At 32.3% G+C, this 15,687-nt stretch overlaps 2 protein-coding genes across 2 annotated transcripts; both read left to right on the top strand.

Moving 5' to 3' along the window:
- The first annotated feature begins 929 nt into the window (after nt 1-929).
- On the top strand, nt 930-3,621 carry LOC117906276 (laccase-15-like). The gene is made up of 6 exons (XM_034819255.1): nt 930-976; nt 1,211-1,362; nt 1,622-1,866; nt 1,958-2,086; nt 2,401-3,351; nt 3,443-3,621. The coding sequence occupies exons 2-6, from the start codon at nt 1,253-1,255 to the stop codon at nt 3,571-3,573; spliced, it is 1,566 nt and encodes a 521-aa protein (XP_034675146.1). The 5' UTR covers nt 930-976; nt 1,211-1,252; the 3' UTR covers nt 3,574-3,621.
- Nucleotides 3,622-14,227: 10,606 nt separating this feature from the next.
- On the top strand, nt 14,228-15,257 carry LOC117905626 (disease resistance protein RUN1-like). The gene has a single exon (XM_034818506.1). It carries the CDS (start codon nt 14,244-14,246, stop codon nt 15,255-15,257), a length of 1,014 nt encoding a protein of 337 aa, XP_034674397.1. The 5' UTR covers nt 14,228-14,243.
- The last annotated feature ends 430 nt before the right edge of the window (nt 15,258-15,687 follow it).

The raw sequence follows: 15,687 nt of genomic DNA, 5'->3' as shown, positions 1-15,687 counted from the left end.
TGGTTTGTGTAAGCCAACTAAAACCATTTTAATCAAGATATACATATCATACGAACAAATAAATTATAGATTGCATTTGTTTTGAAAAAGGTTTTTTTTATTCTATAATTATTTATTTATTATTATTATTATTCTTATTATTAAATTGCTTTTTGTTGAGAAAAAAGATACTATGACTCCCAATTGATATTTTAAGTGATTTACAAAATATATTTTTGTGTTTTTTTTTGGAAAATTCTGAAATACCAACTTAGCTTATCGTCATGTCTTTTATAATCTCAATTCTCAAAGTTTTAAAAAAATTGGGAAACAACTTTGTCCCATCCAGACCAAAACAATAATCATGTTTGCCCCCAACCGCCGCAATCGTCGGTTCAGCACTATTGATTGTCTCAAGTAACACGATAACAAGTGAGAATAATAATAAGGGTTTGCTAAATAATATTTACAAAAATAATTTTAAAATAATTCTTAAAAGGAGTTGTCTATGAAAAACAGTTTATACGCGAGGCCAAAATAACGTGTGAAAGAATATTTTAAATTTATTCTAAAATAACGTGGAAGTAACCTGTAAGAATTTTTCACCATTGTTAGCTTTCTTCACGCATTTGGTTTATTTTAATTTGGTAATTGATCAAATATCATTATTATATATAGTGGTCCTGCTCATTGAAGTGGTCAAAGAACATTAAAAGCCAATACACATTCAAATCACTTTCTCTTATATTGAAACGTGGAGAGGAAGAATGGTATCCCGACAGAATTATCATGACTATATAATGAATCATATATATGAAAGAAACACATCAAAAGGAGTAAGAAAATTGAAGGAGTTCTGTTTAGGAAAAGAGAAGAGGCTTTTATTCCAAAGAAGATGTGGCTGATCATGAAGGTTTTCCTCTTACAAATTTTAGTGCTTCAACTTTTTGGTGGTGGCATCCATTGCCAAGCTTCAACCCATCGGCATACTTTTGTGGTAAATACTATATATGATTCTGGCCTTAACGTCACCTTCTGATTATAATATTTAGGGAGCAGTATGACTCTCATTTTCTATCGTAGGACCCTTTACTCTGGTGTCGTTGAGTCGTGAGCATGCTATCAATTTTTAAGTGGTTATACACTTGCATGAATGGATTGATGCAACCATTCATGCATGTAATATTTCTTTTGGGATGAGGTTGCATGGTTAACTTTTAATTGGTTGCAGGTGAGGGAAGCTTCATATACAAGGCTTTGTAGCACCAAGAAAATGTTAACAGTAAATGGACAATTTCCGGGACCAACTATATATGCTATGAAAGGAGAGACGATCATTGTCGACGTTTATAACAGGGGAAAAGAAAACGTCACCATTCACTGGTAGGTCTTGAGCGTGTCTCAGAGAAAGAGCGTCGACAACATGCCTACATGGCATACATTCTTTTATTTCTAAGAGGGGGTTGCAATATATTGCTTTGCAAATAAAGTCAAATTTAAAACAATACTTTAGGGTTATTTGCTTTAGTTCCATTGAAATACAGTAGATGCCACTTGTTACTATGATAATATGTTGCTACATGCCATCTTTTGTTAGTTCAAAAATAAGTACTAGTTTTAACGTATAGTTATTGTTTTGCAGGCATGGGGTGAACATGCCTAGATATCCATGGACAGATGGTCCCGAGTATATCACACAATGCCCAATTCAGCCCGGGTCAAAGTTTAGTCAGAAGATCATCCTTTCCTCTGAGGAAGGCACTTTATGGTGGCATGCTCATAGTGATTGGACCCGAGCCACCGTTCATGGAGCTATAATCGTCTATCCCAAGAATGGAACCAAGTATCCTTTTCACAAACCTAATGCAGAAGTTCTCATCATATTAGGTATAAGTGTTGTTACTTTAAATGTTAATTTACATATTATGAATTAATCAGCATAGCAAAATCTAAAATTATTGGAGTTGTTGAAATGCAGGACAATGGTGGAAGATTGATGTGAATGCGATTCGAGATAAAGGGCTTGCAAGCGGAGCTGATGCCAACGCCTCTGATTCTTTATTGATAAATGGACAACCCGGTGATCTACTTCCATGCTCAAAATCAAGTACAAATTAAGTTTAACTTCCCATTTTAAAATTGTACACAATTTCATTTTCTTGTATGTTGACCATAGTACTTTTTCTTATTAACATCAACATATCTAAAGCTTAATGCTAAGAAAGAGGAATATAGTTATGAGAATGGTAGAGCCATGATTTAACACATGAGAAAAGGCTAGTCCAAATATAATTTTGAAACATGGAGCCAAATTTACACCCCTAATCAATCAATCACTTCATAAGTGGTGGATCCTCATGAAAACTTTTTCTTTTTCTTTTGGTTAGTCATAAGTATACAACTTTCCCTTTCTAATTGCAGGCACATTCAAGCTAACAGTGGATCATGAAAAGACCTATCTACTTCGCATAATCAATGCTGCCTTGCATGAGCCTCTCTTCTTCTCCATTGCCAAGCATAAAATGACAGTGGTTGGAACAGATGGTAGCTACACGAAACCATTGACACGAGATTATATCACAATATTTCCTGGCCAAACCTTCGATGTCTTACTAGAAGCTAACCAACGCCCGGATCACTATTACATGGCGGCTAAAACTTATTCCGATGCCCCTGCAGGTCGTAATATTTTTGATAACACAACCACCACAGCTATTGTACAGTACATGGGATACTACACTCCATCTTCACCTCCCTTCTTGCCTCATTTACCTGCATTCAATGACACAATTGCATCGCTTCAAGTCATGGCCACCCTCCGAAGCTTAGCAGATGCGGAACATCCTTGCAATGTCCCATTGAGCACAAGCACTAAACTGATTTACACTATTTCTGTAAACTCGTACCCATGCGTCAATGATTCATGTTCAGGGTCCAATGGGTCAAGGTCCGCCGCAAGTATAAACAACATAAGCTTTCATACCCCTACAATTGACATACTGGAAGCTTACTATTATAACATCAGTGGTGTATATGGAGATAAATTTCCTAGCGTTCCACCAGTGGTGTTTGATTTTACAGCATATTATCTTCCATTACTCTATCAGTTGCCGAGCGCCGGAACAGAAGTAAGGGTGCTCGAGTATAACTCCACAGTGGAGATTGTTTTGCAAGGGACAAACTTGGTTGCGGGGGTAACCCACCCCATGCATCTCCATGGACACAGTTTCTATGTTGTTGGATGGGGATTTGGGAATTTCGATGAAAATAAGGATCCTTTGCACTACAATCTGGTGGATCCTCCCCATCAGAATACCATCTCTGTTCCTAAGAATGGTTGGGTTGCAATCAGATTCGAGGCATCCAACCCTGGTATGTTGCAAGCACTCATGTCCTCTATGAAAAAAAAAAACCCTTGAAACTGCCAACATAGGTGTAATGTAGTGTATTTTCTGTATTGCAGGAGTGTGGTTCATGCACTGCCATGTAGAACGCCATCTGACTTGGGGCATGGAAACGGTGTTCATAGTGAAAAATGGTAAACACCCAGAAGCTCAAATGTTGCCTCCTCCATCCGACATGCCACCATGTTGAAGCTGCAAAGAAATAACATGCTAAAGATTTCATTGAATATTCGTATTATTCAGCTTTCATGATTTATTTTGTGTTCAATAAATACAATGCTAAGATGCCTCCCAATGCCATGTCCACAATAGATATATCTTGATTTGACAACTTTTGGCCATTCCAATTTCTTTAGACATCATAAAATATCATGTTGTATTAGAAAAGTTTGAAATGGCATAGTTTAAAATTATCTTGATTTGACAATTTTTTACTTCTCCATATTTTATTCTGATTCATAGAAGGTTAGGTATCATACTAATAATTAAAAAAATTATAAATGATATAGTTTAGAGTAATTGACTTATTCTTATATTTTAAAATTAAACTATGATCTAAATGGATACTTGTGAAAAAGGTAATGAAATGGTTTGTTTAATTTTTTACTTTTACATCTAAAAATATTTTGCAAATAAGATAATTTTTATGAAGTCTTATACAGTTGAGATAAAGTGAGTTCTTTTTTTATTTATTTATTTTAAATTAAAATAAACTTTTTTTCCTAAAGTTAAAATAATTGGTATATAATTTATATTTTTACGTTCTATTTTAATAACAATATCACAAGATCTACACCAAGATAAAGGAAAAGGAAAAAAAAATCACCCATTTCCATTGCATGGGCACAAATTGAGCCTAACCCACACTGAAAGAACTCCAAAATTGAGCCTAACCCTTTTCTACTTCCTTAAATTAAAATAACTAGTAAAACAAATCACTGGTTTTTGTAAATTAAAACGTAGGACTGGATCATTTGAATTTATGGTTTAGAGAAAAGACACTTACCAATTAACTAAGTTGCTGCATTTGACCAAACCCTCCAAGTCCAAGTCAATAAATTAAGTTGGCTGGAAAGTTGTAGAGTCTTGAGTAGTGTGCTAAAAAAGATTAAATAATAAACTTTGGTTTTATGGACTTGGAATATTCCAGCTGACATTCCAATTCTATGTGGTTGGAGTTGACGAAGCAATGCATGAGAATGTCAGAAGCGAAGAAAGGTGGAGAGAGGCCAAAATTTCACGCTACCTATACCTAATAGATAGAGTTAAAAGGAATAAATTTGGGTATGACCTAATTATACTTTATAAACACTCAAAAATAATTGTAAAGAATTAAATCCCAAAAAATAAATAACAATAAATGAAATTTTATGAATTAAAAAATAAATTAATTGTGATTAAAATGTTTTTTATTTGTTATATTTTTATCCATAAAAAAATATTTTTACATTATAAATGATTTTAAAAAGAATCACTTAGTATTTAAACGTAAATTAAAAAAAATGTTCATAAATTATTTTTAAGTGACTTTTTAAATTTTTAAAAGTGATTTTCAAATATATTTGATTTTTAACTATATTTGATTTTCTTTTGTATTTCTCATGGTGAAACCAAATATGAGAAACCATTTTTCTTAACATTTTTTTTATTTATTTCATTAGTACTTTCTGGAAACCAAACATAGCCTTAGTACGTGATTAGCATATACATTTACTTGTAGTTGGTTTTTTCCTTTGGCGCCAACATTTTCTTACCATAGTGGAAGCATTCAACATTGTTCTATTTGAATTCTTTGTAGTGCATTTCATATTTCTCTTCTCAAACTCTATCTGCCAACTTCTTTCTAATTACTACCTTTTTGGTTCGTTTTCTTTTCTTTCTTTTGTCTCAAAGCATTTTCTATCTTTATTTATTTATTTATTTATTTGCTTTTTCTGTAAAAGAGCACTTCCTCTTCAATTTTGGATGAACTTCAACTGATATGCTTTGTTGAACATCTTGATTAGCTAATATTAGTCTTTCTAACTCCAATAAAGATGGTTAAGTTGGCAAACCATGAATTATTGTATTGGATTATGAATCATGTACTCTCTACTCATTAATTTTAGCTTTAGGATTTAATTATCAAATTTTACCTTGAGCAGAGACATTATCATTTCACCTTTAAATTTTCCACTTTTCCAATGCATCAATTAACATATTCCTGAGGTAATGTTGTGTCCTTGCTATTACCAAAAACTTTTCAAAAAATCCTTCTATTAAGGTAAATAAGCACTTCAATCAATCAATAAGAGATTCGACTAAACCAATTAATTTGATTCAAGCTTAAAGATAAAAGTCGAATTCAATTTCACATTATTTGTTATGATCATGTTATAGTGTTGAAAAGCAATCACACAATTTAACACAAATCATTTAAGTGGAAAACCTTGTCTCAAGGTGAAAAGCCGTCGAAGCATTCCTGACTACCAAACTCTACTAAATCAGTTATCAATATACAAGTGAACCATCTTATGAAAAGTTAGTTCTAATTTCAATCTCTCATCTCCTCCTTTCTTGTGATCTCTACTTGACCCAAACTTGATTTTCCATAGCTTGATGTCGCATTGAATTGCTTTGGAATCACTTTGAGCTTAATCTTCTTACTTGGAAGTTGATTCATGTTAGGACCTCAAAAACGGAAATTGGGAGAAGAAAGACATAATCACTTTGAGGGGATACCCATCACTCTGATAGTTTTGTATAAGATTATTCAAGCCAAGGGAAAAATACTAATTCATTGATTTCCCTATTTAAATTTCGCCTTGTAGAGATTAAAATATCATAAATTATAAAAATATCAATTGTTGAATTTTTAGAAGTATCAAATTTATTAGACAAAAATTTAGTCAAAAAAAAAAATTAATGAGATAAAAATTGATCAAAACACATAAATGCTGGAAAAAAAAATTAAGAAATGATAAAATGAGTAATAACATATTGGTTGAAGTTATTTTATTAAAGAAAATAATATATTTATGATAACATTTGCAATACATAACAATAATTTTCAAAACTTGAAGACGTCTTTAATATTAAAATGGTAATCCATCTAATTTGGATATATTCAAGGATATAAAAATAGTAATATATAATTATTTTTTATTTAAAAATATTTATAAATGTATCTTTTTCTCATATTTAATTATAAATTTTATAAGTGACGATCATGTTTTCCTTATTTTATTTACAACAAAAGATATAAAAATTATCTTGATGGTTTTATATTTTTAAAAATCACTTAAATCAAATGTGAAAATGAAAGTTTAATGTCTCATACTGTGAAACTACCAATGGTGGGGGTGGTTGATGGGTTGTACAGGTAGTTCTTAGATTTTAGCCTAAAAATTACCAATTTTTTAATGAATTTTTTAATTAGATTGATAATTATTAAATAATTTAGTAACTCCACTCGCATAAGGAAATAAGCAACATACATGGAAAACCTCTCACAAAGTCCCCCAAAGACTTTATGGATGTAAAAAAATCATGAGATCAGAGATTCCAGAGATAAAATATATAGTCTTAAACTAGGATAAGTAGAATAAAACAATCAGTTTTATCTAAATAAACTAATGTAGAATAGAAAAAAAAAGATAATTAAAATTAATTTATTTACCAAAGTTTTATTTTAATATTTAATTGTGTGCATGGATATTTACTTAAATATAACATATGCAAGTATTGATAATAAGTGCAACTTGACAACGTTTTTCCATGAAAGTCAAGCTATTGTAGAGGTTGTATAAGGGTATGTTAAGGGACAAAAGTGATTTTATTGTATCAGACAATATATAACAACCATTATAGTTTGTTTCCCTTTGAAAGGTCTAGACCTTCAGCTAAATCCATGGAGATATTAAAACATCTTGTGAAGGAATGAGCAATGGTTTTAGCAAACCTTATTAAGTGCATAGCATTAGGAAGGCGTTAGAGTTTATGGTCATTAATACCTTTCAAATTAAAAAAAAATTATAATCATGGAAGAAAGTGAGCAATCTCTTTTGGTCATTGCAATGCATGCTTGCTATATTATATAATGAGGTTTGAATTAGTCATAGGAGTGATTGAGCTCACAACTTTCATATTGACACATATTATGTTAGACATGGATCATTAATTAGATAACTTTACTAAATGACTTTTCTAAAGTGTTAAACTTGCCTAGTCTCTTAATTTTGAAATGATTAATGGATTCAAGGTTCTTGCTTCTTTATTTCTTTAACATACAACACATTATGCCACAAAACTTATTTATTTCACTTAACATACCTTTCTAATAAAAAGTTGTTGATGCTCACCTATAAATCTGAGAGTAGCCTAAAGGACTAGCTGTTGAAGAAGAATGAAAATTTATGGCTTCATTAATCACTCATAGTAGGAATTTTTCTTGACATGTTCCTTTTTTAGGCTTAAACATTCCTTGTACAGTATCTTATAAGCTATGTGAAAACTCATGTCATTATCATCGAAGTCACTTAACTCACTTAAAGGTTTTTTAAGGGAGGTTATCTATTGACATTTGTCACAAAGGCAATGAAGTTAATGCACTCACAACATTCATTTAATTTATTTCACTTGTTTAATTATATTTGAATTCACTCCAAGTAGTTTGTATGACCTTTTTATCCTTTGAGGGACAATCAAATGCAAAATGACCCTCTTTGCCACATTTAAAACATTCAATTTCAAGCCTTTCTCCATATTTTTCTCTTTTCCCATTGATTTTCTCTATTTTTTAAGCATTATTTATTTATTTTTCTTGGATTTTCTTATTTTCATGTACTTCTTGAATTTTTTTAGCAAACCATGTAAATTTTCCCTTTGACATTTTCTCATCATCATCACTTTTAGAACTTAGAGACTATTCTTCAATAGCATTTAAAGCAACTCCTTTCCCTTTCCTAGGTGATTCAAGATTCATCTTTAATGATTTCACATCCTTAGACTCCTCAATGGTGGTCACATTTGCTCTAAATCTCTTCGAGAGAGATCTTAATTTTTTTTTTTTTTTTAACTTTATAGTTAGGAATAGGTTCACCAAGATTAAAACTAGAATTCATACTATCCATCAAATTTTGTATGAAAATCTCCTAATGGTCTCAAACCTAAAGGTCAACATTTGAAGTTTGGACACTTTAACAACATTGTTTCCTTCATGAGTCACTTGGAGAATATCCCAAGCCCCCTTAGCCGAAGTGCATGTAGCAATCTTTCAAAATTCATCCATGCTAATGACATTGAAAATAAATACATGACTCTTGCATTGTTCTTATTAGCATCATTTTCACTTCTATACCATTTCAAATTAGGCTTGACAACATTCGTTAGACTACCTTCTCTATCCAACACCTTAGATGGAGACCAACCAAATTTAATAGTGTTTCAAACCTTTTTGCTTTGTATTTTGAAAAAATAATGCATTCTTACTTTCCAATGGAAATGATTTTTGCTGATTAAAAAAAAGTGGTCTCCCAATAGAAGCACCCTCTTGATGAGGTTTCATATTTGAGATTTAACTACTGAAAATTATTTTTGTAGCATAAACCCAATCTAGTACTAATTGTGGATGAATCTTAATGTAGACCCTCCATTTTGTCCTCCTAGCACATGTCCTATTAAGTATTTGTCCGGTACTTTACAGCAATTCCTTGGTGGCCCATTACTACTCGTGTACCCTATCTTTTCTAAGCCACCTTGAGGACTTTGGTTAAGGGATTTATTGAACTCCATTATGACTCTTGGCAGCCCTAATTTAGACTTAGGCTCACTTAGGTACCCTAGATTCATTTAAGTACACCTTAGGCCCATTTAGACACACCTGACCCATTAGGCACCACCCTAGGCCCACTTAGATACACTTGGCCCATTAGGTACCACCCTAGGCCCACTTAGGTACCTTAGGCCCACTTAGACACCCTAGGCCCATTTAGGCACCCTAGGTTCATTTAAGTACACCTTAGGCCCATTAGGCACACTTAGCCCATTAGGCACCACCCTAGGTCCACTTAGGTACCTTAGGCCCACTTAGGCATCTTAGGCCCATTAAGCACCACTTTAGGGCCCATTTAGATACACTTAGCCCATTAGGCACCACACTTGGCCCATTAGGCACCACTTTAGGCCCACTTAGATACACTTGGCCCATTAGGCACCACCCTAGGCTCACTTAGGCACCTTAGGCCCATTTAGGCACCCTAGGCCCATTTAGGCACACTTGGCCCATTAGGCACCACCCTAGGCTCACTTAGGCACCCTAGGCCCATTTAGGCACACTTGGCCCATTAGGCACCACCTTAGGCCCACTTAGGGCACCCTAGGCCCACTTAGGCACACTTGGCCAATTAGGCATCACCTTAGTCCCACTTAGGCACCCTAGGCCCATTTAGATAATTTTTTTTTGCATGGATGCATGGTTTGCATGGCTTGCATGTGCTTGATTTTGTTTTGTTTTTTTTTTTTTTTTTAATCTTTCTCTATTTATTAGTTTTATTCAAGACGTGGTGTCAAATGATATTGGAATGGTTAGAATCTATAGGAGAAAAAGTTACTAGCAGAAGAGCCTGATGAAATTAATGTTAGGGCTAATTATTCTAGCCCCAAATTTAAATTAAAATTCTAGTTTAAATTCAATTGTATATTCTCAATTTCATTGCATTTTCTGATTCTCTGAACTAAATTTTATATTCCAAAAATAATATTAAACTCTAAGTTATCCAAGAAAAATGAAAAATAAAAAATAAATTGCATCAAGAAATAATATAATATAAAAGCATAACCTTTATTACATGGAGGGGAATAACCGGTCCTTCAATGGCATCAGTCCTTTCTTTCCTCCACAAAATTTAAAAATCATACTTGTTAGTATTATTAGCTCCACCATTTACTCCTTAGCATTATTAGCTCCACCATTTGCTCCTTAATTGTAGACTAATTCCTTGATTTTCTTCCATTTGATGTGGCCCTTCTTTCCTTAGTTCTACTATAAATAGGCTAAGATGTAAACTTGTTATATTATGAAATATAGAAAGATCATTCTTTCAAAAATTTTCTCAATATTTTTGTATCAATACTCATTGATAAATATTAATTCTTGATGGAAACATCTTGAAAATGCAATATATTCATATAAAATCATCCCTAATCTCAAATCAGCATAATTAACTCTAGTCAAAATATTTCTTCTTCTTTTTTTCTATGTTGGGATGAATTTAGAATTTATTGGAATTGTTTCATAAACCAAAGCAATTTAATTGTAATTTAATAAACCAAAATAAAATACTGACATTTCAAAATAAAAAATGTAAGCAATCGGTTCCTTTTTATTGCTAAAATTATGAAATCAAATACGAAAGGGTGAAGGGAAAAAAAAGTCAGTCCAATATTTCAAAATTTTATGATTTTTAGGTTTTGAGGAAAAAAAAATGTCAGTAAAAATGTTTCAACAATTTGTTATTTATAAGCTTTGGAAGTGAATTGAAAATTCAAGGTATAATCAACATTGTTATCTTATATCTCCTCCTGACTGTGAGTATTGATTAGCAGACTATTTTCCAAACTTAGGATCTTTATATCCTCTTTAATAAAAGAACACAGCAAAAGTGTTTCTCCAATAATTGCAGGGCAATATCTTTCAAGAAGGTAAGTATGTTAAGTTTCAAATGTTGGGAGGGCAAGTCATACAACCAGTCTTTGGTTCTTTTAGGCTATGTTAGGTTCCGGAAAATACCAAGGAAAGAAAAAAATGCTAAGGAAAATGATTTTATCATATTTAGTTATCCCATTCAACAATAATTAAGATTAATTAGAAATTTATACGTTTTTAAGTTATTTAATCCTTCCCTCAAATTTTCCGGGAACAAACATAGCCTTAGTATTTTCTCATACTTACAAATACCATCTTGTGATAGACCTAATGAAAGTGTTTTTTAAGTTTCAAATAAAGGCCAATATCATATAAGAAGGGAGGTGATTGCCCTTCCTGTGTGGGATGGAGGTCAAAAAAGATGAATAAAGGAGAACGGTTTCCATAGAAGACCTCTTTATGTATGGTATTCTAATGGAGCTTGAACAAATGACAAAGGATTGCCCAAGTATAATATCCCTTGTTGTTGAAGGATTGAAAAACATGTAGCTCATGCCAGCTAAAAACATTACATGATTTCATACTATGATCTTCATCGCTATGCCTACTCTGGCAAAATGAAAACACCTGAATATGTGATCCAAGTATTCCAACCTTATTCCTTCACTGCATTCTATTTGCCCATAATTCTGGTTTTCTAAATAAAGCTGAAAGCATATATAATCCAGTGTACTTCATGTTTGCTGGTGTTTGTAACTGTTGACTCACCACTTGTGTCATGCTTTACCACTTACAGGACTGAGGCTCATGTTATTGAGGAGATTACTTCCACTGTTTGGAAGAGTTTAAATCGGGAATTCTTACATGTTGAGAAGGACCTTGTTGGGATGGATCGACCAAGGGCATCTTCTACTTGTACTTCTACTGGTTCATGGGATTATGAAGTTTTCTTGAGCTTTAAGGGTGAAGATACCAGATACAATTTCACAGATCATCTCTATGCAGCTTTGTATCAGAAAGGGATTCGTACCTTTAGATTGGATGAGATCAGGGGAGAAGAGGTTGCATCAGCTCTTTTTAAAGCTATTGAGAAGTCAAGGTGCATCCTTGTGGTTCTCTCAAAATACTTTGCCCACTCCAGATGGTGTTTGGACGAATTGGTGAAGATCATGGAGTGCAGGAACCAAAATGGAAAAGTAATTCTTCCAGTTTTCTATCATGTGGATCCTTCCGATGTGCGAAAGGAGGAAGGGTGGTATGGAGAAGCATTAGCCCAACATGAATGAAGAAACATTTTTGGCCACAAGACACAGAGGTGGAGAGCAGCTTTGAGGGAAGTGGGCAATCTTTCTGGATGGCATGTACAGAATGGGTAAATATAGCTTGTTCCATACAATCTTTTGCGAGTATCCTTTATTTTTTATATAAATAATGACAAAACATAAATCTATTAAAAGATATATTCGACATATGTGTCTTTCCTAAAAAATCAAAATATTATGTCCCCCTTGAATGGGAATTCTAATGTTCAAGCTAAGTGTTGGTTAACTACATTTCTACTTTATTATTCATTATTCAATTCAAGGCTTCATTCTGGTTATTAACAGATTACCCAGGTTCATGGTCCATATACAGTGTTAAAATCTGCTCCATCAATTAAAATAGAAAAATCATGGACTTTCTAAATTATTTCCCTGAATTGGTTCTCATAGGCCCTGTGACTCTTTGAAATGTAAGGCGCAAACATGATTTTTTTTCTCAACAGAGAACCAATTTGGAGGAGTTTTTTTTTCTTCTTCTTCTTCTTTCTTTCTTTCTTTTTTTTTCCTTTTTCCTTTACTTTTTTTTTAAAAAAAGATACAACATTACTCTTTCAAAATATAAGTTGCATATAAAAGGTCTCAAAACTTAGTCATGTAGATGAGACTCAAGATAGAAGGCCAAAGTTTCTTGATGAGACTTTAAAGTATGATACTTTTAAAATGTCATCTACTTTTTTTTTGTTCAAAACCAAGTCTTTCAAACTTAATCCCTATCCTTGAAATGCCAGAAAGGAACCCCTTTTTAAATTTGTTCACACACTCAAAACTGTAGATTTCAATAAGGTGTTTCATTGACATGATTATTTTGGGTGGGCTTTTGTTTCCTGTTTTTTCATTTTGTTATGGGAAATGGAGATTATTTTGGTTGTATATGAAAATGATGATGTTTTATTTTGAATTGCATGTGTGATTAAGATACATTGATTTTACTGATTTGATGATCACAAATAATTGTCTGAAGCAGGATTTCGTTGTAATCAATATGATACGGAATAAGTTGATTTTCAGTAAAATCATCTCTTTTTTCTTCATCGATCATTTCTTTCTTTTTTAAGATATCATACACAATATAAGTGAATATTTAACAAATGATTTATTTATTTTTCAAAATTGTCTTTTTTCTAAAGATATATTTTTCTTCGATTAAAATTAGTTGGTTTGAATTTAAAACAATATTATATCTTCTTGTCCTTGCATTAATATTTAATTGGTTTCCTATTTCTTTGCATTTCTTTAATGGGTTAATTTATTGGTATGCACAAGCTTCTATTCTTGATTTTTGTTTTTTTAGTGTTTTTTGATACATACAAATACCATTAATTGATAGGACTAATGAAAAAGAAGCTTATAAAAGGAAGTGTGTAAAGTATCAAATAAAGGCTGACATCATCTAGGAAGGGACGTGAGTGCTCTTCCGGTATGGATAGAGGTTATTATACATCATTAAAGGACTACATTTAGAAGCCCTTTTTCTACAATGCTCTAATGGAGTGCTTGAAAAAATGGCTATAGATCATCTATGTATAATATCTCTGATTGTCTAAGGATTGTCGATCATGTAGCTCATGCTAGCTAAATAGATTTGATTCTTTCAACTTATTGATCTTTGTTGTAATGTATACTCAACATAATGAAAACACTTAAGTATGCGATATAATGTATTCATTCTTTTACCCCTAATGCATTCTATTTGACCATAAGTTAGGTTTATAAATGAAACTAAGCATAATCAATTTTAGTTCATGTTTTCTACTATTTGTTACTCTATTGGCTCATCCATATATATGCCTTGCTGGTGGCAGGTCTGAGGCGGATTATATTGAAGATATTACTCGTGTTATTTTGATGTGATTTAGTCATAAACTCTTACATGTTGACAAGAACCTCATTGGGATGGATTATCATTTGGAAGAAATGGAAGAAATTTTTCCATGGATGATGGATTCAATATCAAATGATGTTCGCATGGTTGGGATCTATGGACTTGGAGGAATTGGTAAGACAACCATTGCCAAAGTTTTATATAATCAAATTGCTGCTCAATTCATGATTACTACCTTTATTGCAAATGTTAGAGAGGATTCGAAAAGTCAGGGTCTACTTCATTTACAAAAGCAACTCCTTCATGATATCTTGCCAAGAAGGAAGAACTTTATAAGCACTATTGATGAAGGGATCTATATGATAAAAGACAGGCTCTGCTTTAAAAAGGTTCTTCTTGTGCTTGATGATGTTGATGATTTGAACCAATTGGAAGCCTTAGTTGGTGATCATAATTGGTTTGGTCCAGGTAGTAGAATTATTGTAACAACTAGAGATAAGCATTTGCTAGAGGTGCATGAAGTGGATACATTATATGAGGCTAAGAAATTAGATCACAAGGAAGTTGTTGAACTCTTTTGTTGGAATGCGTTTAAACAGAACCACCCCAAGGAAGATTATGAAACACTTTCAAATTTTGTAGTATATTATGTTAATGGTTTGCCATTAGGTCTTAAAGTTTTGGGTTGTTTCCTATATGGCAAGATAGTACGTCAATGGGAAAGTGAATTGCATAAACTAGAACGGGAACCTAAACAAGAAATTCAATGTGTGCTTAAGAGAAGTTATGATGAATTAGATTGCACACAACAACAGATATTCCTAGATGTTGCTTGCTTCTTTAATGGAGAGGATAAAGATTTTGTTACTAGAATCCTAGAGGCTTGTAACTTCTATGCAGAGAGTGGAATACGAGTCTTTGGTGATAAGTGTCTCATAAGTATTGTAGACAACAAGATATGGATGCATGATTTGTTACAACAAATGGGGCAAGACATTGTTGGACAAGAATTTCCTGAAGAACCTGGAAAATGGAGTAGATTGTGTTATCCTGATGTTGTAAGTCGTGTATTAACAAGAAAAATGGTAAGAGCGAACTGCAAATGAGCCTACTTTTAAACTTGAATGATATTTAGAATATATAAGCTTCAATAATATCATTTTTGTTTAGGTTACAAATATTACTTGTATGTATTTTGCTCTTCAAATATTAAAGGCATACTCTTGAACTTGTCTATACCAAAGTTGATACACATTACTACTGAATCCTTTATAGAAATATTGGGTATTTATCAAAACTTATATAAATATTGAGAAACATTATAAGAAATGATAAAATAAGCAATAATGCACTTATTGAAGTTATTTTTCTAAAGGAAACAATATATGTTTGATAACATTTGTGATATTTGATAATATTTACAAAACTTGAAAACATATTTAATATTAAAATGATGATTTATCTAGTTTGGATGTATTCACAGATATAAAAACATTAATATATGGATAATTGTTTTGTATTTATAAATTTCTTTAT

This window comes from Vitis riparia, chromosome 18, assembly GCF_004353265.1.
Source record: "Vitis riparia cultivar Riparia Gloire de Montpellier isolate 1030 chromosome 18, EGFV_Vit.rip_1.0, whole genome shotgun sequence".
NCBI classification, from domain to species: Eukaryota; Viridiplantae; Streptophyta; class Magnoliopsida; order Vitales; family Vitaceae; genus Vitis; species Vitis riparia.
Note: the sequence above shows the minus strand (reverse complement) of the source record. Positions and strands in the feature narration are given on the sequence as shown.